Consider the following 25,537-nt stretch of genomic DNA (forward strand, 5'->3'; position numbering starts at 1 on the left):
TGGCACGTTCCTCCATGTGTAGGCTGTAAATGTGGCATATTAAGGGACAGATGGAGGGGCTGTTTTCAAGTTCTCAATATCTCCTTGTGCTGGATATTGAGTAAATCGATTTCTATACACTGAAAACAAAGTACTGCTGTTACTCTTCTGGCATTTTGGAAAATCCTGGCTTCCTATCATAATCTTCATTAAAATATAAGTCTTGTATTAAATTAGTTACATGCAATTCAGTTCTTTTTATTGTGAGAAAATATTTCATAAAAAACAATAGTTTTCACCACAATAACAGACTGTTGTAAGAAGTTATCTTACCCAAGAAACCAATAATGAAATTATTTTATAAGTAAATAAATAAATGTATAAATAAGGTTATTTAAAAATAGCACCATCACAATAATTTGCTTTTAAGCAATGAAGATATCATTTCACTATAAGACACAAAGTGAATCAATGTTACCCTGCTGTGGGCATCCTGCATATAGCAGAGTACATACAACCTAACAGCTTCCTGGAAACTGACTCAGAGGAGGACCTGTGGGCCAGGTGGACAACAAGGTCATTGATGAGGGGCTGTGAAAGGACCTTGTAACCAACTCCTGGCTCTGCAGACCTGGTTCAGGTGCTGGGGTGCTCTGCCTAGTGAGTGAGCTTGTGCTTTGTATGTCCTTGGCTCTTAGCCCTTGCTGAGCAGATCTGTTCTTTCTGCTCCCTGACAGGTCTTTAAAATCATGCGTGAAATATCTGCTCAAGTCTGACTTCCTTGTACAAAAAGGCAGCAATTAATACTACAAATCCACGTCTTCTCCTAGCTGCTCATATGAATTATTCAAAAATCCAATGTAATGATATAAGATGAGAAGTTTGATCTATCAGTAGGCAGAATAGGATTATGTGGCTGAGGTGAAACTCAAATATCACAAGGAATTAGTTCATGACATGAATTTAAAATCTTCATTATTTTCTTCTCTTCTTGTTTTGATGATATCAGAAATTATGCTACAAAGTCTGATTACCCCATGAAATTCTCAAGTCATGAACATTTTATTGCAATGAAAGTGTATCACACTTAATTTAAAACAAACTTTAAAGTTATGGAGTTACAGAAACATTTCCTTCTAAATTGTCTTTTTCTATAATTAAAATCTAAAATTTTGAAGGAGATTATTTTGAATTAAATTATGAAGATTATTTTTCAACATAAATTAGTACTTTATGGACTTTATTAACTAATATATGTAACTACTTTTTGATTTGTTAAAATTGTTCCACATATATATATATACACAACACAAACACTGAAACAAGGAATAGAAGATAAATTAGTTAGCCACAGTTCTGAGATATCACTCTTATTTTCTGCCTCAGTAACTATAACTCTTATTCTAAGGTGACAATTAATGCAGCATTGAGATGGTTGTGATAGCTATTCTAAATAATACTGAGTGTGCAAAGAATCTTACATATTACCTTGCAACCATTATATGAACGTGTGTTGATTCTAGAGTTTATGACATTTTTAAATACTTAATATATTATTGACTAAGGTATAGTCCAAAACTCATCTTAAATCTTTTTTTTTATCTCATTTTTTTTCACAAGATGTATGTGTAGAAACAGTGGAAATAGCCTTAGGGACTGAGAAATTGAATTCACTGGGCAGACAAAGGAAATGGTTAGAAAACTGTACGTACCATTACAAGATGGCAACGCTCTGTTCCAAGCCGGCTTTCCATCTGCACCAATTACACATGTTATAGTTGAAGGTTCAATAATCTTATATCCAGAATCACACTGGTAAGTAATAGTTGAACCAAGCTTAAAGTCTGTTCCAATTCTTGTACCATTCATGATGTTTCCAGGATCAAAACAAGCTTCCCGTGGCTTTTCTGTTAAAATGAATTACAGTAAATCTATATATACTTTCAATAAAAAAAAAAGGCAAAACAAACTATTCTCAGTGGGTTTTTTCCAGGCCTTTTAATTTATTCAACAACTTATTAATATATTATTCTTGTTGAATCATGTATCATGGATGTTTGCTTAAGATTGAGTATCTGGAAGAGGAAATTATAGCGAATCTGAAGTTGAACTACTCCAATAAAGTTTCATATTTAGTATTTAGAAGAAGGATGACAAGTTCTAGAATTCACCACTTCTATATGTATATTTGTGACAAAAGGAAGACTAGGGAAAATATGAGTCCTTTCCAGAAAGAAATGGGAGACCTGGTTATCCAGGTTACCCAGGACATGGAAACAGCTGAGGTAATAAACAACAATAGAATGCAGTGATAGGACAAGGAAGAGTGGCTTCAGACTGAAAGAGGGTGGGTTTAGATTAAATATAAGGAAGTAATCCTTTATCATGATGGTGGCGAGGCACTGGAACATGTTGCCCAGAGAAGTTTTGGATGTCACCTCCCTGGAAGTGTTCAAGGTCAGGCTGGATGGGGCTTTGAGCAACTTAGTCTAGAGGAAGGTGTCCCTACCATGGCAGGGGGGTTGGAACTAGATGATCTTTAAGTCCCTTCCAACTCAAAACTGTTATATAATTTTATACATTTTATATAAAGTTCTAAATAATATACATTCAAAAAAAATTATTAGGCAAAGATATACTGTCTGCTCTGGCTAGCTATATACAGACACTATGGGACGGGACGGCTTTGGAATGCGTCGGGAACTGTTTATTTTTCAGAATCTTTCTAATCTTCTTTGCTTCTAGAAACTTTTTGCAACTTAGAAAGCTATTTCTAAACACTAGACATAAGTCTATTGTTCTATTCCTCACGTCTCCTTACAGCTAACAAGATGCATCAGCAATATTCCTAATTCTGCCGTAACTGAGGCCTGTCTTTTTTCCCACAAACCTAAAACCCTTTAACTTTATGGATTCCCACACTGTCCATTGAGTAAAATAACTTTTTAAACACAGAATTTTGTTCTTGTATCTTTTTTTTTTATCTCATTATAATTTCATTTAACTCATATCACATTTTGCTGAGAACAAAACATAGACACAGTGAAAATGTGTATGCACATTTTCAATCGCCATCTTTATCTCTTTATCTCCTTCTGCCCAACATCTCATTTTCTTTCCTTGCGGGCCTTGCAGACTTCCTGGAACAAATTGTTTTCCATTTTTTGATATTTTGTTTAGATGGAGACAAATAGTCTAAGATTTCATCTATGGCAATATGAAAATTACTTCAGGAAGAAGAATCTTGCACACATGGAGAATAATGCATTGTGCTGAATGACAGATGAAGACTGAATATAAAAATTATTTTATAGTTCTTTTTCACTCCTTTTTCTTTTATAGGTATATTTTTTCTGTATTTCTTAGATTTTTTTTGTTCTTCATTTTTAACATGTATATTAATGTGGTTTGCTTCAATTGCCAAGAATAAGAAGCTGAGGCAGCACTTCTGCTGCTGAAAAACAGCTTGATAAAACTCAGCAAAGGTTATAATTAAGCCACTGACAACATCTGTGACTGGAAAAGAAACCAGCATCTTCAGTGATTGTCTGGCTTTAATAAACAGCATATCCCAGTCTCTATCTAGTAAGAGGCATCTTCTGCAAAAATCATGCAAATACTATCCAGTAGTATTCATTTAAAAATGCATTTGTAGATTGAAAACAATGTGGAAAGGAAAATGTATTGGTATGTATTGACAAGAAGGAGGAAGTAGTCAGGGTAAGACAGTTCTCGGGTAAAATCTTGGGTAAGACAATTTCGCTATTGTCAAACCTTTTTCCCAATGTTACTTTTGATGTGCATCTTCTACCTTTTTTTTTTTTTCTGGAAGATGAAAATGTGCATAAGTTATGTGAAAGAGATTTCTTGAAGCAGGTTTTCTGTGTTCCTTCACACATTAATAGAAAAGAGTTTTTAAAACATACATTGATGCATAAAGGTATTTGGCAGTTCAGTTATGAGTACATAAAGAAAGAAACAGATTTGAGTCTTAATAATTGCTAAGTAACAAACATTTTTTTCCCTTTTATTTAGACTACAATGAGAACACTACCTTTATAGTCAATGGCGAATCCTGACATTCCAACAGAAGCATCACTGCGAAAAGCCAGAAACAGACTGTTACCACTGCTCTCTATTCTTTCAGGAGCCTGTGAGCCTTGAAAACTGCCAATTAGAGGACTGTTGGAATCTTCTCCTTCATAAATATGTAGAAAATCATAACTGGGTTCCATATTGAAACTGAAAATAAAGGGAAAAAATAATTAGGTCTTCGGGTTTTTTTAATGAGTTAAACATTACTGTGACTGTGGTTGCCAATTTTCTGCCCAACACATTTTCTTCTCGAGAAATAAATGTCTTTTTAAACATGATTCACAGTAAAAAAATTCACTGTGGAGTTCTTTTAATCATTGATATGAACACTTAAAGCTTTCCAAAAGCCATTAACACCTTTCTCAAGACCATGGAATCATGATTCAGAAAGGCTGCCTCTGACCAGAGGACCAAAGGAATGATCCAAAAAAGTAGCTTGAATTAAAAGTCCTGATTTTATTTGGCTAAACTGGATGACACTAAATCCACACATTACAAACACGTTTATCATTTTTGAAACAAGATGCCTTCATGGATAGACCATTATCTTGGAACTTGTCTTTGTTCTTACCCAGATAATATCAGACATGATAAACTAATGTGAATTAACATTAATTCTCACTAAACAATCTATGTTATGCTATACTTTATGACACTTATATGTTTTACAAAGAAATTATGAAGATAATATGAATGGAATGTCTTTCAGAGGAAAGTGAGGTGGCTTCAGGAGAGGTTCCTGCTCTCTGGAAGGTGGCCAATGTTACTGCAATTTACAAGAAGGGTGCAAGAGAAGAACCAAGGAGCTCCAGGCCTGTCTAACTTCAGCTGCTGAAAAGTGTGTGTATTACTGGACTGCAACCATTTAGAAAATTTATTGGAAGTATAGCATAAACAGAAAATTCCATTGTATTTCTCATATTGTACTCCCTGCAATACTCACAAACAAATCTGAATGCTGAGTAAGTTTCTTTCATCTTGTTTGAAATGGAGCATTTGAGTCGAGTTTTTAGGCAATCCAAAGAAATACGCTGCTTACTACACCTATCGTGACATCTTCAAGAGTGTAATTAGTAGAGAACTATTCTCATACATTAATGCTATTTGATAAAATACCAGAAAAACAGAATTACTCTATTTTTAATTATACAATTTCAAGTACCTTAGGATTCCATTCTTTAATTTTGTGTCTATCAATAGCTTTTAGAAAATAAACTCCAGTCTGTAATTAAAGAAACCAAATTTTATTTTAGTTTGGTGTGGTTTGGTTGTTGTTTTGGTATTATGTTGGGGTTTTTTTTTCACAGAAAGGGTACAAATACTATATAGCAAAATTCTCAACATGCCACTATCTCCTCCTAAAAGAGTCACAACTCATCAACATTCCACTGAAGTCAACAGCAACGTTATCATTCTCAGCTTTAAAATCACACTCAAAACACAGTATCAAAAAATGAAAAAAATTGCATTTGCATCCACAGATACAGCAAGCAAGATGATTATATAAAACTGATTCAATTAGAAGTGACAAACAGAATGCATGAATATGACTATATGCCTGAATTTCTACTTGTAAAAATCAATGCAACACATATAGGTTGATTATGGAACACAGAGGAAATAATCAAAGTTATGAAACAATATTATCTCAGTGTCTTTCATCTCTTGACTAAGTAGAATATTTTTTCTGATCTATGCACTTTAAGCAAAGTATATTTAAGCTGTATTTCTAAAAAAACGGAGAGAACTGACTTACATATAGAATTTTCACTACTCTTTCAGTCTCAACTATTAGTTACAGTAGCATAAATCAAGCACCTCTACAAATTAATATGGTCTTTAAAGGATTTTTATTTGATATGTCACAGAAAGTTTTGTTTTTTAGGAACATATTGGATAGCAAATGTACCATACAGCTGTATATCTTTCTTTTACATTATTTGGAATCAACGATATAGCACATATTAGATATATGCTCCAGGACATAGACAGAGAATTTAATTGGAAGGTTTAAAATTTAATAAATATTGCCATTTTTAGATTTGACATTTGAAACCCTTTAAAACAAAGGCATTCACAGAGAAATGGTACCTTTTGAATATCAAGGCAATGACAAAGTCAGGGTTTACTTTTATTCTCCAGTCACATTCTTTCCCAGGAGGATAAGGCTGTGGATAGTTAGGTGATAAAATAACTCCTGCTGGGCCTGTCAGGTTTCCTCCACATGCAGCTGTCACAATGTAAAAAGAAATAGGAATATAGTCACACATTAATTTCACAAGCACATATTAGCTTTTAAGTAGAAGAAAATTACTTCTACATTTACCAATTTTTTTTTAAATACAGAACTTTCCCACTTCCTGTTAGCAAAAAATGTTCAATTTTCCTCCAAAAAAGTGATCTCTGTTCATATGCAAAAGCGGTAAAGGGAGAAATTTTTCTAAAGGAATAAAAATAAGAAGTTAAATATGAAGTCCTGTATATTTTTGGTAGTAATCCTGTCTCTATCATGCTGAAAATTTCCTATGTACTGAAGATACTTTAAAAACTGGGAAAGCTCAGTAGTAGGACTCAGGTTGCAGTTTCTATTGACCAAAGATGTTGCAGAAACCAATTTGATTCACTTACTAAAATATATTTCCCAAATCAAAAATCAAATACATTCATTTTGTTACCCTGAATTGAACTTTTAAACAGATAAAGAATCCTGGTCTCATAGATGATAATCACATCCACAAAGTCTAACAAAAGTACATCTAACAAAAAAGTAAAGTAGTCAAGACAGGCTGCATCTACATTACCAAGTCAAATAAACTAAGAGAAACACACTTATAGTGCAAGACAGTTGTTACTAAGGATTTGGAATTTACATTAAACATTTTAAAGAGATTTCTTCTCAGGCCATTCCATTTATAAGTCAGCATACTAAAGTAAGGACTTTATGAAAATTTTAAAATGAGATATAATGGCTTTACAGAACTCTTAAGGTTTCTACTATTGTCATGTCTACACTAATGATTACTTTAATCTGCTTTCTGCTTCAAAGTCGCCTTGAGTATATGGAAGAATAACAGTAATTATGTATATATTTTTTTCTCCCTTTCTTTCTATCTTATTTCTTTCTTTCTTTTAGGTTTGTTTTATTGGGATTTTATACTAGATTGTAAAAAACATGGAGTGATTACAATTGCTATTTAAAATAAAAGTATTAATCTTCTCAATTTAGATACCATATATATTATTATTTTTTTTTTAGATATTTACTTTGTGAATGATCCCAATATATTTAGTAAGCATTTTCATACTGCTTTGTACACTGCACACAAGGTATCCAGAAGATAGTATGCTGATTATGTGCTTCTCCAATTCTGTTAAATAACATGCAGTCAGAGAAACTATCCTTGAATCCTTCACAGTATTTTTACTTCAGAGAAACAGAGGGACTGCAGTTGTTTAAGGATATGTTATTAAGGATATGCTATTTTGGAAAGTGTCTGTCCAAAATGCCTTGTAGAAAGGAAAAACATTATGTTTATTCCAGTGATATTCTATCTGGAATTTAGGATTGCTAAAGTAAGTCTTCATTTAATTATAAATCAGTAGGCAACACAATAACAAGGATTTAAAAAATTACTATGACTAGCAGAAAAAATTTGCAGCTGTTGATTACTGCTAGAAAACCTACATTAATGATGCGAAAAATACAATTCAGCAAAACTTCTAAGCCTGTAATTATTGTCTACTGGCAAGAACTTCAGGGAAACCTTTACACAATCTAGCGCTATGGATCCACCCTCTCCTGGTGGTATGGAAATATATCTAATTTCTTTCAACAGCATTGTCACTTGGATCCCCTCCTCTGCATGTACTTTTTCCAATAAGTATCCATCTTCCAAGGTATTGCACAGGATGTGTACCTAGTCTGTAAGATAACTCAGAAATATATATATAAATGATATACATATAAAAATATTTTGGGAATAAATAATGGATCCATAGTTTATGTAACCAACCTATTATATAGAAGAACATTTATGAAACCATTTCAACATGAATATTTTTATCCAAATCACCACTTCTGTTTACTTATTTCTACTAGATTTTGTAATTTTAAAGCTTTTATGGAGTATAAGAATAAAGAAAGAAAATCACATCCAAAAAATACTGTTAATCAGGAGAATACGACTGACGTTGTCTGTAAGTACAAAATAATTGAGCTCTGCAGAGATCATCACTCCAGCATGAGCACCATAAGCCCAGTAATTGAACAAGAAATCTGATCTGTATTAGTCCTAAATAGAGACTAACATCTCATCTTAATACCTATGCATGTAGGGGGATCAGGTTGCCAAAAGAACCGGTTATTCAGTTGCACACACGTAATTTTAGCCTGCCCTTGCAGCTGATAGCCGGGGTCGCACTGGAAGGTGGTGGTGTCTCCAGGTTCCCTGCTGTCTCCATATCTAGTGCCATTCTGTGGTGTCCCAGGATCATTACAAGTTGATGCAATGGAAGCTGCAAGGGAATGATGAAAGAAAAGATGTAAGGTATAGATATTTACCCTGCATAATCAAATGCACAACAGGTTCACATTAGCATTCCAACCAGAGGCAGTATTATTTACTCTTCAGGTAATGCAGGAAGGCATTTTGTTTCTTTCCTTTTACAAAAATCTGCCCACTGAGATACATCATGATTATGTTGACTTCCTGCCAGTATCTTTAATATAAAATATCGACTGATTTTGTCCAGTTAGCAGATCAAAAGAACTAATAACTCCTTTTCTCTCTTTAATATTCCGGTTATCAAAATAATTTTGATACCTTTTGCAAAATAGGGTAAGTATAATGTTATAAATAAAATTGATTTAGAGTCCTACTATCCTGCAGCATGCAAATCCTCCTTACCCATCTGGATAAATCAAACAGCAATTTATGCAGTCCTGAAGTTTTCATTTCAGCGACAAGAAACAACTTTCTTAGACATAATTTAAACTGAATCTTAGCAAAAATACCTCACTTATGATCAGTCTTCAGTAGCTGGATATGGATTTTGCTTTCTAAAAGACTATATTATTTAAAAAGCAGTGTTAAACTAAGCAGAGCAATCAGTACAACAATGCAAATAATCACTCAGAAAGTGGATACACAGATCCACGTCTAATACAGATTTCTGGAAGATGTCAGGTCTCTTCTGGCTTTGGGTTCTCTTCTACTGGCTTCAGGTATTGACATCCTGAGTTTCAATAAACTTTGCAGTCTTCCATAGGAAAGAAGGTCCATCTCTTGAGACTAATGTCCCTCCTGAATTGCACTGTTTCCTATCAGTCCTTACCCAAACATCTTTTTGCAAAGAACTGACAACAACTGTGAACAAAAACCAAAATAAAAAGTCATAAATCGAGTTATGTCACAGTTGCCATGAATGTTACTGTGTTTACCACCAGTATGCAATCTTCCTGTCCATAATAATTCATTTTCTGAATTAACAGCTGCATCTGCTCCTTCTGTCCACACCGAAAGAGTACACCACTATAAGAAACAGCAAGACCACCTAAACATTTGCCAACTTGAAACAACTACCAGAATGTACAACTGAAAAAAAATTTAGAATTTTTTTCTCCCTGTGTTGTAAATTTTCAGAAGAGAGAAAGGTTGAAAAAAAAAGAGTAAAATAAGAAACAATCAACAGCTCTTAAAGTGGTTTTATGCATGTTCTAGTGAATAGGTGGTCACAGATAAATCACAGAAATTGTAAAACATCTTTATGGGAGAATTCATGGATTATTATAATTAACATTTAGAGACACTTAGAAACACAGAAACTTTGTTTGACATTTTATTATTCATAGTTTTTTGCTCTTGTTTCCATTTCAAAACAATAGATCTCATACTTTGGATCATTCCTATATGTAAATGAAGTAAAAGACATGGTAGGGTTTTAACTGTGGTAGACTTTTTTCCACTAGGAATTAAAGTAATAGCTGTCACTACTAATGAGTACTGTGTAAGGATTCCCCAGGCACCACTCTGACAACTTATGTGACACCCCATAGGAGTGCAGTTTACTAAAAGTATGTTTGGCCACAAGGGAATGAAAGCATGGTCACAACCTCAGAGAAGTTTTTCCTGATGTGACAGACAACAGCAGCTCTGAACAATGGATTGCTCTAGTGCACATCTGTTAGACTTGCAATTCTTCCGAATAAATGAGCACAAGCAATCTCTGCTATTAATTGCTGTCATTTTTTAACATATCTCTGAATAGATTTATTTTCTTCTTAAAAGGCTATGCTATATAATAACTCAGCAAACACTTTCCCCATTTTAACTGTGTCAAGTATCCATCAATTAGAAAGGACAGATGCCTTCTAATAATAATTTCACCGTTAATCTCCATTTCTCATATACAAAGTTCTAAATTTTAAAAATTATCACAGATATTTATTAAACACCAAAACATTCTTTACACTTGTGTCTTGCAGCCTCAGAAGTTATGTCATGTATTTGAAACCAACAACCTTATTATTGCGCCAAATACGCTTGATCCTAATTAAATAGAGCACCAAATATTTAAGCACTGATGTGCCATCTAGTAAAGTGAACATTTAGACAGACTGTCAACTTTTTAACTTGCCTCTTTCCAGGTTGTTTTACTTCTCAAGAATCCCAAGAGATTCTGTAACTGCATGAAAATTAAAAGTCTGATATTTCTTTATTTGGTATTTTGCAAATATCTGAAGGGTATAGAGGTCATATGCATTTATAAGTAATCCAGAAATTAAAAATCACCAGCTTTCTGTCACTGCTCTTCTTTTTTAACATTTAGCAAGTAAAACATACATACTGTAAAGCAAGGAAAGCAATAACTATTTTTTAGGCTCAAGGACACAAAATCAAACTAAATTACATAGACTTTTAAAAAATGACTGAGAAAAATTAGGTTCCTAAAATGGGATAGCCTGGAGACAAGATATGAATGTTACTAAGCTGGAAAATAAGTAATTGCTGCTTCTCAGCTCTTGCATATGTGCTTTAGGCCTTAAGCCTAGATGATACTCAGTGGGTTATAGAGTAATTCTCTGTACAGATTTCCATCTCTTAATGTCTCATCTGCTCAGAGCAGAACAAGCTTCTGTGTCCATTAAAGATGGAACTCAGAGGTAGGTTCCAGAAGAACAGACAGCTGAGAAAACCACAGATTGCCAAGGAGTTTTCAGACCTCCATCTGTAGACAGTCACTGTGTTAAGCCTCCCTGATTCTAATTTAAGAATCTTTCACAATCAAATTATATTTCAAAGTTGATTTAAAATTGAACTGAAAATCAATAGGAGACTGCTTTTGAGAATATGACACTATACTTGCAGCTCTGTAGACCTGCGAGCAAAATGTTACATTTTTGCCTAATTTATTTTTTACATAATTTTTAGTGTGTATTCTCTTGTACCTTAAGGAAATAAAAACATCAATTTCATCCCTATAATTTTCACTATGATTGTGGTAACAATCATATAAGCCATTTGCTGTAGTCTTGTGCTACAAACACCATTTTATTTCTAGTCCACATGGTTATAAAAACAATATAGACTTTTCCAGGCTTTTAAATTGCACATGCTTCCCTTGTTTAGTGCACTATGTTTGCATAATAATAAGTTTGAAAAGGAATTTTGTTTATCAAAGCTGAGATGTTCATGGATTTGCAGTGATTTCAGACTAACATTGTGAAACAAAGAATAGTGTTTGTTCTCCAAAAAGTAACTCACATAACATATGTAAATGTACAGACTAAGTACTGTGCAAATTAGCATCAACAACATATTTAAATGTCATGTATTGTCCATGAATGTAAAGAAAAAAGAAACCCAAATGCCGATGCAGCCTCTTTATTAGTCTGGAGTACAAAAACTCATAAGTTTAGAGTTAACCACCAAACTAATCTACAAGATTCATTTTCACTTAGTTCCACAGGAGCCAAATGAAGAACTGCTACACTCTGTGAGGCTGAGGATGCCTTCCCCAGGCCATGCATGGATTAGATGATGGATAGGAGTGCAATGACAGTTTCATTACCATGTTTTCATCACCATGTTATTGTGAACATGAAATGCAAGATTTATCAGACAGCAAAAGACACTGAACTGTGAAACTATTAGGTTATAGACTTGGAAAGGGTTGAATTCTTGTGTCTTGTGTTCTTTTATTTTTGTTTTAACAAGGGTTGTCTTAATGGATTTAATTTTTATTGAACTCAATTTATTTAGTTAGTAAGGCAGATATGTGATTCTGCATTATTCATTGTAAATTTCTTTAAAAGATATTTTTATTCTAGCTCCCTTTCCCGAAATATTTAATTGTGAATCAATCTGGAACAATTGCATGCTGAATTTTAGCAATGAGGGTTCTGTCATAGAAATACTTATACTTCTTAAGTGTGGCAAGCTGGGCCATTAAGCCAGTGATTAAAAGATATCTCGACAGTAAAGGAATAATTTTCAAGACAACAGTACTCAGTTCCAGATAGGTGACACGGTTACTGTAAAAGTTGCTGCTACCAAACAAATGATCAAATGGAATTGCAAAGCTAGACAAAAGTAGAAATCAGTGCTTAAGCAGATTTGTCATATTAAGTCCAGTGCCATTAGGAACAACTAAATAGCTGGTAGTTAAGTTTTTGCCAGAGGAAATAAGTTGTCAACAGATGTGTCAACATCTGACAGAATAATTTCCAAATAATTGTTGTAATTACAATTAGTGTAAGTTTCTTACTAGTATTATCATAATTGGTGACTTGTGTTGTTAATTTAAAGACATAGGCATCTTTAGTCATCACTGCTTATCTCTGCATATACTTCAAAAGCAAAATTTTAAAATATTGAGAAAATCAGCAAACAACAGAAAAATGAAAAGTAGACCAAACCAACTATAGAAATGCCTTGATGTTATGTCTTTGCTTTTAATAATATGAGTGTCCAAAGTTCTTCTAATAAGACAGAAATATTAAAATAAATTAAGAAAAAGTGTCTTGCTGCTTAATTAACATATTGACAGTTGTTTTATACTAACAAAAAAAAATAACATCTTTGCTTGTATGAAAGCAGAGATAGGCACACTTTTAATTAAAGTGTATGCTTACACAATACCATAAATAAGAGAAATTTACAATACTGCAGAACCAGAGACAGGCATAGAAAATTTACAAAGATAGGTTTGACTCTAGAAAAGCCAGATTTTTTTTTCAATTTAAGAAGAGTGTGAATAAAATCCTTTGATGTATTATTTGACTTGAGGACCAAAATCTATAAAATCACCTAAAGAACTATAAATTAATCATTTAGTTGAAGAAAAAGATACAATTGTCTTAAGTTACAACAGCTGAGAATTTAGCTGAAGAAAAAAAGGATAGACTGTAAGGGTAAACCTAGTATTAGCTATTTTTTAACTAAAGCTATTAGAGCCTGTAAGAATGAAAATATGACTAGAAACTGCCAGTGCTGACCCTATCATCTGTCACTTCTATTGTTTTTGCTAAATATCAAGTAAAAAAATTACACAGTTAAAAATAAAAATATTCAATAAAATAAATTTCAGGTCAATAAAAGCAACAGACCCCTTAGCGTGGGATCTGAGTGCTGTCAGTAGTCTAGAATAGATGGAGATTAAACATTCAGGGCAAGATTGATCTACTTCAACATAGGTGACTAGTCTCATTTTAGATGCCTTATATCCAAGATATCAGCACAGAGCTGGAAGATAGGAGAGAGGACTTATGGATGGCTGTGTAACCTTCTGCAGTGCCAGGTGGAGACTAGCCAGGATACTTTATGGCATCTCACAGGAATATAGACACCTCTGAAAAGGCAGATAGGATTCATTTAATCTGCCTTTAAATATTCAGAAGTTTGAAAATTACTGTTAGTGTATCTAGACCTGTAGTTGATAAGAAGAAAGAGGCAAAGTCAGATAGAAATTTATCCCATTTACCTTAGATAACTAGGATAGAATTAAGATTGGTTAGATATCACTTTTTAATGAGTAATTTATGAAAGTAGTTTTTGCTGCCAGTAACTTTATTTGTAATAAAGTCAAAAACCAAATCTGCCTAGACCTTTTTGCCAGAAAGATTTGGTGGACATCCCTGACTTGTAACACACGGCTTAAATTTATTTAACCCCCAGAGTAAAGGTCAGTTTTGCACACTGAACTTCATTTTTTTTGTTCTTTTATGCAAAACTAAATGGTAATTAGGTTTGAAAAGCATTAGACTGATTACAATTAACATAATCACTCTTGTCAGTTCATGTCCTCATGTTCTACATGCTGAGCTGAGTGGGCAAGACAGAGCGTTTTAACATTCAAACATTTTGCAAGATTCAGCCAATTATATTTTTTTCATTAAAAAAATATCTCTAATTACATTTACAATCAGCAGTAAGTAATTCATAGGTGATATTTTCTAATCTACCTTACATTACCCTTTCACAGCACCCCTTTTTTAGTCAGACACAGTTATGACATTCTAGAGTACAAAGTATAGAGAGTAATTAGCACATTCACAGCACAGTGAAACAAATTCTCCAGATGAAAATTAGCACTTTAACGTTTTAATTTGCTCATTTGGCCTGATATTCTGAAATATATATCCTTTATCTGATCCCATAAACGGCTGTTATGGATGCAGACACTCATTCCAGTTGCATAATCCAGTACAGAAGCTGTATTACTAAAGGTTTTCTAATTCTGTGCAATTCTGAACCTGAAATTTAATTCTTCAACTATAATTAAGAGTTAAATGAAATAGTCATTAACAGGTGCAACACTTGAAAATCCTTCACATGACACAAAGACAAAAAGCTTCACAAATTGCGTTCATAGAACTTGTAACAAAATGTCTACATCTTCTGCAATTGCCAAAAAGAAAAAAAGTTTCAGCAACTCAGAAATCTTTTATTTAGAGTTACAAGCTACTAAAGTACTGAAATGTCAATATTCTGTGCAGCTTTGCTATAAACTGTCTGACAGTTTGAACACATGATGAATACTAAAGCATGTAAAGATTCCCACTTAGCAATAGTTTAATTACTTTAAATCCTTTACAGGTCAAGGCCACAGTGGTCTTCTCATTGCCTCGAGAAGATTAAATATACTAGACTTATTTTTAGATTGAATAAATAAACATTTACTTAATATATTCCTTAAATCTTATTTTTCACTCCTTACAATTAAAAAATTAGCAACACATTCCACTTGTCAAGCAGAGTAAATGAAACTATTTTCCCCTATACTTGAGCTCTCAGTTCTTCATCACTAACTCCAATTAATTCCAATAAAACATACTCTGCAGCAGTCAGCACGATCACTCAGTGCATCCATCAGTTATTATACTAGGACAGGAAAATCAGTTATTCTGTGTTATAGCTTTAAATTGTCTTCTACTCACTCCTATCACCACTGAAGTTCAAGGAATGGTTGATAAACCAAACTGCTTAAACATTTCTGTCCTTTCAAAATGGGGGCATAAAGTTATTTTCATATAATAAAACCTTAAATGTGTTTGCTAATCCTAACAAGAAAAAAAGCCCCACTTATTTCCAAAAATGTGAAACTTATATTGTTTTCTGAAAAAAAAAAAAAAAAAAAGCAGCATATTATATAGCACACTGGTGAGAAACCTTAGAAACATTTATTCTGCCCTTTGACTTTAATTCATTTTACATACTTTTAACTAGTTTTTTAAGGTTGATGAAAGAGTGTTTTAGGGGAGGCAGATACAGCCTTCAGAAAAATACAGGAAAATTAAGTAAATAGGTAAATGTAAAATGCACGAGAGAATTAGAGACTAGGAAAACCCCAGGTTTACATCTTCATGCAACTAATAATGACTGAAACCTGATTAGGACCCCTTACTTCTAAATGACATCATCTATGGATGATATGGATTAATGTGTGTAAATACTTCTACTCATGCACATTAATTGCTAATTTTCCCAGGTATTGATGAGAAATACATACATTATATCTAGGCACATAAGGATGCAAAGACAAAGATATATTCTCTTGTGTCCTAGCCCATCTTGAGGTCAAAATAACATAGAAAAACTCCACATAACTAGTTTTAAAATATTGATCTCTTGTACAATATTGATCATAACTTCTCTATTAACAGAGAAGCTTTCACTTTATACCTAAAGATCATTTTGATTAGTTTAATAGTAAATTTTTAAGTGTTTTTCAATATGGTAAAGTGTCTCGTATTCTTTATCTTAATCATACAAAGAATGTTTAGGTCATAAAAATCATGCATCATGCAGCCAATATTTTGAGAAAAAAAAACCCAACCAACATAAACAATAAACATGAAATAATACATTGTTAGTTAAGACTGGGGGGGAATATTTAAGATTACTGGTGCAGAAGAATAGTTCTGTATGTGCAGACCATTTTGACTTGTTAAGTAATGCTAATTAGATAACGCTAAGTATGTGGTTGCTGCGGAAAACAAGGAATAAAAAACCTAAAACATTCAAAGTAAATCCAAAAATTCTCCCTAGTAGTAGCCATTTGCATAAACACATCACATAATTAAAATAACATAATTTCTTTTCTTCTAAAGACAGAGGAAGTTGAAAAAGAGTTGAGAAAGAGTTAATAAGTATAGGAATAATGTATACAAATATAAAATTATTATATTGGGGAGAAGAAAAATATTTACATACTTGAAAACTGAATGGAGAAGCCTGATTTGCTGATGAAGAAATCACTGTCAAATTGTAATGTTAAGGAGTTGAAAGTGCTGTGAATATCCTCTGGAAGAGCCGAGCCACTCCACTCTTTGAGAAGTATGTTGCTCTCAACAGGCCCATCCCATACCTTCAAGATGTCATGAGCAACCTCAGTATCAAAAACAATAAAATGCAGACTGCAAAGAAAAAAGTAAAAGTACTGTGCATTACTTGTTAAACACAATTACATGAAACTCCAAGCAATCATTCCCAAACTGTACTTTTAAGATGGTGTTTAGGATTGAAAAAGACCTGGTAATCCAGCAGAGTTATTTTTTTCTCTCATTGAACAGGCTGATCTTGTAAGAGTCATGCAGTTCTGTTTTATAAATGTCTGAATGACAGAAAATGCTATTACAGGGCATAAGTCCTCAAGACTTAACCTATAAGCCTATAAATTATCTTATTTTTTTGTTAAATGTTTTATGGTATACAAACTATGATTTCATCAAAGGTTTAGTCTTTTTATTCAAATGAGGATAGCAAGAATGCTGTTTTGCTTGAATTATACGCAACTAAGAAATTATAGCAGCTACTGGACAGTAGAACACATAGCACAAGAAGTCCTGTAAGCACGGCATTTCCTTTCCTACACATAAAAAGGGAAAAAATAGACTAGATTGGATTTTTGCTAAAATTCATAAAATATAAAATTGTACTATAATAAAATAATCTGTATTTATCTTCAGGCAAAGAATTATATTTAATAAGATGTTCAGGAATATTATCTTCTAAGTCAAATCTGCATTGTCTCTAAGTCCTGAATGTTTACATTCTTAGTGCCGAAGAACTCTAATAGGTAAATATCAAAATGTCTCTTTTTTTTTGTTTCAAATAGTTGTGTGTTGACATTTCTTCATCTTATTTGTTCTTTACTGGAAATCATTAATTTGAAAATTGCTATTTAAACAAAAATGCACTGAAATGGCCCATGATGGTGAAAATTCAATATTTGTCTTAGTGAAACAGGATTACAAAAAAAACAAATGGGGGGTGGGGGAACCTCCCACTGAATAATTAATTTGTCATTTAATTATATTGTTTTGCCTGTGAGTCCCTTTCAAATCAGAATATTCTGTGATTATATTTGTCTTCCAGAGCAACACATATTGAGGCCCTGCTCCTGAAGAGCTGGCTGGCCATCACCTACTGATGGGAAGCAGAGAATAAATCTTGTTTTCTTCTGCTTCCATGCATGGACCTTTGCTTTTGCTTTATTAAACTGAGTTTATTTTCACAAGTTTATTTTCTCATGTTATTTTCTCCCCGCCCCATTCTGCTGAGGAAGGACAATGTCTACTCACTAAAGGCTTTTTCAGGGCCCAATATAGGTCTTGAGATAACAATAGTTTTGTATGAAGGTTCTATAGCTATGGTGGTAACTAGGTGTCAAGTTCCTGTCCAGGTCACGGAGTTTGTTGGTTTCACTGATTAACTCTTCATTTTGCTGAATTTGGGAACATGTTAATTCAAATAATGGGCCTGTGCTTTGCCCTGGCACTGATGGCATTGGTGCGCTGGCAGAGCTATCTTGTGGAGAGGATGAGGGAATGCAACATTCTTTTTCTCCTTGTGATTCATGAGAATTGTTTTATTATGCAGATTCCTGAGGTTCATGTTCACCCTTATGTAAGCTGTTTAATACTACTAATTAACATATTCTGGCATTTGTTTGTGGAATTTGGTGTTGCCCTGGTGCAAAAGACAACTTTTGGGTGAGGCAATACTCAAATGTGCCTTGAATGCTGCTTATCTTGCCCCAAATCCAGGGACTCTATGCCTGAACAGGCAAGCAGCACCTGATTGATGAAACACCTTACAGAAGGATACCTTGATTATGCCAGTGAAAACCAGCAGCTTGTGTAGAAAAATATGAGAATGACAAAAAATTTATAACATACTGAATTCCACCATAAATATGGAAATTAATCATGTACCTTATTGTCTTTCCTGGATCTGCTTCAATAATCCAAGTGCAATGAAGATTGTTGTCATATGGCGCTGGGTAACCAGGGGACAAAATGCGCCCCGATGTGGCAGCATGAATTCGACCACCACACTCAGCTGCAAAACGAGGAGGAAATTTCTAATGAGACTATAGTAATTGGCACTTCCATTTTCGATCCATTCCACATCTCCGTGTTTTCTAAAAAGTTAACAGAATGACCTAACACTTCTGAAGTAGTAGACATACATATAAACCAGGACACGTACATAAGTTAAAAATGAACACAATGATCTCACGCCTACCTTGTTATAAAGAAATAAACCATAAAACTGTGATTAGGTTACTTAACTGACCAGACAGATTCAATATGTACTGAGACTACAAAAGCACAATTTTAGCATAAGCAACAGAGAAAAATGTTTCAGAAATTGCCCATCTAACATGCTTATCCTTTCTAACAATGAATGTTTGAATTCAAACTTTGCAGCATTGAATGTTATAATTAAAATAGCTTTCTGCTTTGCTGTAATGTCAAAATTATTTTAGTGTAATGCTTTCAAGTTGCTTCTATGAAGTTTCAGGTTTCAGTACACTAAAAAGCAGCAGGTATTGCCTAGCAATTTCCTTCAGTATTTAAAAATTTAAATGCCATATGCTTGCAGATCAAGAGAGTAAATCAGAAAGCTACAATTTGATAGTATGTGGCATCTGGTTTAAAACACTTTTACTATCAATGCTGTTTTTGTGGAGAGACCAATGGCAATGATAAACATCCATAATCAAATTATTCTTATGTTGCTTGTTTAGGGCATCATTCTGTTGTCTGGCCAGTGTAAAGACACATCCTAATGAAAGAGAACTGTGTAACAATCATTTCCACTAAACCAAAAAGGATCCGTGATTCTTCAATTAAGTGATGTACCTGAATTTCTACTACATTTATAGTGTTGCCTTAGAGGTTATTAAAAAAACCTACCATGGGGATTCATTCAAGCACAGCTGTACAGCAAGCATAGTAAGACAGAGATGATGGAAAAAACATGGCAGTTGGACCAAATAATCTATCAGCAATACTCCTAACAAATATTAATCTTTCTACATGCCACCAAGCCACTGCTCACAACCAAGTTGCTACCATGAGGGAAAATTACCATAGGAAATGATTTCTCGTTTATCCTGCTGGTTTGATCCCTCAAAACACTACATTCTATATACAGAACCACAGCAGAAAGAAACTTAAGTACAAAATTTCTTCACATGTAACCTTCTTCTATGATTTCAATTAATTTCCATTATACAAGAAAGTTTGGATTGCAATAATCACTGTGGTAGATAACTACAGAAAAGAAATTACTGATACAGTACTGTGTTTACCAAAGAACTAAATTTAACTCAGTGAACCCAAAATTTGAACTCAAACTAATTGACATACTTGATTTAAAATTCTGAGAAGGCTTGCTTAAGAAAAGAACACATCATAAAATTTGGGATGATGCATCATGTATTTCATATATTTTTTAAAAATACATTTTAGGAGCAGATAAAAAGTAAACTTTCATAAGCAATTATAAAAATAATTCAAAAATTTATATTCCAATATGTATAAATGAGCACACTGTAAAACCAGCACCTCAAAGTATATATTATATAAACACTTATACTATAACTAATGGAAGTGACTTCAACATTTCTGGAAGCTTCTAGAGGAGGAATTAAAATAATTCACTGGCTTTGTTCATTAAGGTTTAGAACATAGAAAAAATGAAAATGAACGTTAAGACCAATATAACAGTTTATGGCTAAAAATTACTAAGTGTAGAATGTGTGGAATATGTCTATGCATATGCTTGATTTTTTTGTGAATGAGACTGAAATGATAGTGAATACAAAGAAGAATATAAATGTCACCAAAGAGAAAAGCAAATATCAAAATCTGATCTAGTCTACAAGAAAAAATAATGCATCTCCAAAACCAAAGATTTTTAGAAAATGTTTCTAAGAAAGGAAGTGATGTTTGGAACTTCATGACACTTCAGAAAAAGGAAGAAAAACAAATCATTCAAATCAAAGTAGATAAAGATAAAACTGTGATAACAAAAGATAAAACTGATAGAAGAATAGATCTTATAAGTCTAATGGGGGAGGGAAGCAAAACTGAAATAATCTGCTGATATATAACTGAGTTTTCAGGGATCTTCATGGCAAGATTTCCTGTGCACAGAACAGTAAAAACTCCCCATAATTTAATGAAGATTACAGACTGTAAGAGACTGTTTAGAAGAAAACACTTTTAGAAGATTTTAAGACAGAACAGTGAACATTTGATTTCTTGGGGAAGTAATTAATGGTCCAGAAGCTATTTAAACTAGAAATGAAAAGAGGCAGTTTATACAGAATTTATGCAATCCCCAAATTTTATTTTAAGGAGAGGAACAAGGACAGTAATTAAAAATATATGTAGAGAGATAAAAGCACATAGAAAGATATCTTTTGGTTGAACAGACAGAAAAGAAGACCAAAATCTCTCTCAGAATACCAAAATAAAACTGATTATTCTATTGATTGAGGGACATGATTTCACTTAGAGTTGAAATAAGATTCTCAAGATATTCTGGAATAAATTATTCCAAAAGGTTGGAAATAAAATACAGAAACCAAATCTAGTAATGCAAGGTACAAAATCAAAGTACAAAGACAAAAAAAAGAAGAAAAAAGATAGAGGGAAAATCTTGAGTGAAATGTAGAATCTTAAAAGCATATTGGTATGAAGAAACTGGAAATACAGTTTCTTAACACAGCTTAAAAGCAAAGTATGAAGAAACTGGAAATACAGGTGGAAATACGTGACTAGAAGGAGCATTACATGGTAGGAATACACTAATAATCTAAATAAGGTCAGAGTGAAAAAACAAACATATTGGTCAAAAAGTATTTGAAGAAGGACCAAAGAAGCTGTTCTACTGGAGCAAAGATGGCAATTTTCTTTAGGTTTGTTTGACCCTGGGTTCCCTAGCTTCCTCCAGGTCAGATTGGAATATACAGCTTTTCTTTTTTTTAATTACTCCTATTTCTATTGTTATATGTTAAAAATTTTAACATCCCAAATATAGATTAGAAGACAAATCATCATACAGAGAAAAGGAAATAAGTAGATAGTTGGATTTATTCACCCAATAGACTTGAAACCAACAAGTATTTTAGAGCCGATTCTAAGTCTTGGTAGTGAACACAAGCACAAAAAAATACTGCAGAAAATTACCTTAGAGAAATGACTTCATTTAAATTACATGGAGAAATAGGCAAAGGTAGGACTAATTATGGGTCTTCTCTACAAAAGGGCAAACTTGGAGGAAAAGGAAGCTAACAAATTAAACTGAAGAGCATGAGGACTTGAATGCATAAAGAGCCTGGAAAAGTCTTTAAATCACAACTGAATAGTTGCTTTGACCTCTCATATATATAGAAGAAAACTTACAGATAAAGTTCTAGAATCAAGTGGGGAAAATAACCTCTACTAAAACAGCAGAAATGCCGTTCACTGATGTTTTTCTGGCACTTAACTTCAGCTTAAGCTGAACTTTTGAAAGGAAGGAGCTTGCTGTTTTGTAGACTGCAGGTTTGTGAATGTGTTCAGCAGGAAAGAAGTCCAGAAATGGAGCATGTAGCCCCCAAAGTGGGAGAAGGGCAACAAGCAGAGAACCTGTAGGTGAGGTGAGTGCTGAAAGCAGTTGGTGACCTGCCAGCAGCAGGCAGCAGGGCCAAAAACTAAGTATCAGAAGACACACAGAAGGAAAGACTCATGGGAACTCCATGTGAAAATTGAAGTCAGGAAGTCACTGGCAATTTCTGGACTGGAAAGCAAAACTAGAGGATGCAAACTGCCTAGTAAAGGTACAATGGATAACAGCAATACTGGTGTTCAGTTATTCTGCATGTTGGCTAGTAATTCTCTGTTTAACATTTCCATTGGTTGTAATGAAACAAAGTTTTAGGCACTTGAAGATGTGATATTCCCAGGGAAGGTGTACCTCAAGGCTTTGACAGATGGGGTATCTTAGCACAGCAACAAGGACTCCAGAGCACACAGATAAAAAAATACAGCAATGTGTGATGAAACTTGGGAAAAAAGTTCATAAGAATGAGGTGCTGAAATAATATCTGATGAAAATAGATAAGGAAAAAAAGCTCAACCTTATTTGCTTTATGATGGGGCTTTCTTAGTTTATGAAGTGTTTAGACAATACCACTGCCTGTGATAGTATATCAGACTCAATGACCCAGGGCTTCATCAGAACAGTTGTCTTCCATTAAAGGCTGCTCCATAGAAAAGTGTTTTCCAGTAGTTTCATAACGATTAACAGCAAGCCAGCTTTTTTAGAGACATTAAACTTCCATGTCCACATTAAATCTTTACTTGAAATCTAAAATATATTTAAACCATTATCATCTCATGAAGTATACAAAGACAGATTATTTGGGTTTTTTCTTGAACCACCAGACCAATCATACCAGAACACTGTCACAATCCATATTACCTATGCAAGTAGGCAAAGGTTTGTCCCAAACTCTTCGATCTCCACTTAAGCAGGTCATAATACTACTACCATGCATTGTATAGCCAGGATTACAGCTGTATAAAATGACAGTGTCTATAAAATGTCCTTCATCTCGTATCTTGTAACCATAATTTGGTATGCCAGGATCTTCACACTTTACTAGGTCAAAACCTGCAAACAGAAATGGGGAAAGAAAAAAAGACATGGAGATATAAATACCAAATAAAATATAATAACAATGAATTTGATTCTGATGCAAATTATATTCTTATGATTCAATGACTTTAGATGTATTCACAGTGACCAAAAATAAATGGTATATAATTTGGGTAAATCAGAAACTGAAAGACTAGGAACTAATTATTAACTTGACATTTGATTATGACATTTGCTTATTGAAGAAAGCATCTTATCTATATTATTCTAAAAGAGATTGGTGAGAAATTAATTAATTTATACCACTTCTATATTTCATTCTTTTTTATTCAGTGGGAAGGAAATATTAATCAATCCTGGTTTTGGCACCAAGTAGAAGCTTCACCTCCTCACCTAATCTCAGTAATGACATCAAGAGACCACAGTGGTAACTCAGGAAGCATGTGCAAGGGATACTTCATCCATTCTAGTCTCAAGATAGCATAGCTTCAGTTTCATCTCTGCTGAAAGGAAGTATTCCCACACTCATTTTCAATTTGCATTCTCCTTTCTGGCCTATTAACATGCTGAGTAGGATAAATACCTCCCTCTGTGATCCATGGAACGAGCAGATCTGCTCTGAGCACCTACAACTCTTTCCATATTTTATGCATTACTCTCTTGATGGTCTTCATGCAGCATTGCTAAAATGTAAAGATGCATTCTATATCTCTTCTTTTGCCTTCAGTTCCTGTTCCTGGAATAATATAAAGAGTGGTTCCAAATTCATCTTTTTTAACTCCAAATTCTTCTTCATAGTGAGGGATGGATTCTTCTTTATTGCTGCCATGTCCCCAAACCAAAGTAATTCTGACTCCACAAATATTTTCCATTTTTCTGTCCTTATTTTACTGAACAGCTTATATAAGTGGTTATGAATCAGGCTGTTGGTCTTCAGTTTTCTGGTTTCAGTGCATTCTCTACATGAGGTTCCTCAGGGAAGTTGTGGATACCCCTTCTCTGGAAGTATTCAAGGCCATGCTGGATGTGGCTTAGAACAACCAGTTCCAGTAGAAGGTGTCCTTGCCCATGTGTAAGGCCCCAAGAAATCTGATCTGTGAGAATTTCAAAAGGGCTTACAGTTGTTCATGTATTCTGAGTTAGATGCAGGGGAGAAATACTAACAAGATACCCAAGAGGTCAAAATAACAAAAAAAGCTTTTACTGGCACCTTTAGAAAATCAGAGAACTTTGGCAAAAGGTTTTGAGCAGCCTTCAATCAACATGAAACAAACACTTCTCAAAGAATTCACTTGGCCCATTCAACTTAGCGAGCTCCAAGCCTCATCGATTTTAAGTTTCTCAAAACATTACTCAAAATCCCAAGATTACGTAATTAGGAGACAAAAGAAAAGAAAAAAAAAGTTGTAGAAAAGAACAAACATAGCCATCACTCCTGTTTCCAGTGGTGTTCAGCTGATAGAAGTTCCAAGAGGAGGCAGGGTCAAATGTGCTTGCCTTGTGTCTTGCTTTAAGTACCCTTTGGCTTTTCCTGGGCCCTTCCCCAGGTGAGGTTTGCAGTCATTTGGACACTTAGGAGCTGGGTTAGGGGGTCCAGAGGCAGGTGTGGAGCATTGCCTCCAGTGTGCCAGGGATTGGCAGCCACTGCAGGGCTGGGATACAGCCTGGGGAAAGGGTGGGTTGTAAGGAGCAGTTCATCACCTCACCAGAGTGAGACTCAGGCTGCCCCTTGCTACACACAAATTCACACACCCCCACATCCCCACACGCCTCTGAATGCTTCAAGTCAGTAATCCTTCCAGGCTCTCACACTGTGGTAGGAGGGTTAGAACTACATGATCTTTAAGGTCCCTTCAAACCCAAACCATTCTATGATTATGTGAGGTCTTTCACTAAGTATTAAATAACATATCTACAGGCAACCTTTAATTATTTTACAAATACACAAGCTAGAGTTGGTATCCTGTTTTTCTTGTTGCCTTTCTCCTGGCAATGAGATCAATCCCAGCTGAAAAAAACTGCAA

The 25,537-nt window shown here is 34.0% G+C and overlaps 1 protein-coding gene across 1 annotated transcript in view; it reads right to left on the reverse strand.

Annotated features, from left to right (window-relative positions):
- Nucleotides 1-25,537, reverse strand: part of CSMD1 (CUB and Sushi multiple domains 1) — a 1,057,303-nt gene that overhangs the window by 160,586 nt on the left and 871,180 nt on the right. Inside the window, exons 24-30 of the mRNA XM_030946379.1 lie at nucleotides 23,337-23,528; nucleotides 18,791-18,917; nucleotides 16,788-16,990; nucleotides 8,398-8,589; nucleotides 6,166-6,304; nucleotides 4,034-4,221; nucleotides 1,692-1,886 (exon numbers count right to left, since the gene is read on the reverse strand). Of these exons, the coding sequence (XP_030802239.1) occupies nucleotides 1,692-1,886; nucleotides 4,034-4,221; nucleotides 6,166-6,304; nucleotides 8,398-8,589; nucleotides 16,788-16,990; nucleotides 18,791-18,917; nucleotides 23,337-23,528 (1,236 nt within the window). The remainder of the gene's footprint in view (nucleotides 1-1,691; nucleotides 1,887-4,033; nucleotides 4,222-6,165; nucleotides 6,305-8,397; nucleotides 8,590-16,787; nucleotides 16,991-18,790; nucleotides 18,918-23,336; nucleotides 23,529-25,537) is intronic.

Source organism: Camarhynchus parvulus, chromosome 3 (assembly GCF_901933205.1).
Source record: "Camarhynchus parvulus chromosome 3, STF_HiC, whole genome shotgun sequence".
Lineage (NCBI taxonomy): Eukaryota > Metazoa > Chordata > Aves > Passeriformes > Thraupidae > Camarhynchus > Camarhynchus parvulus.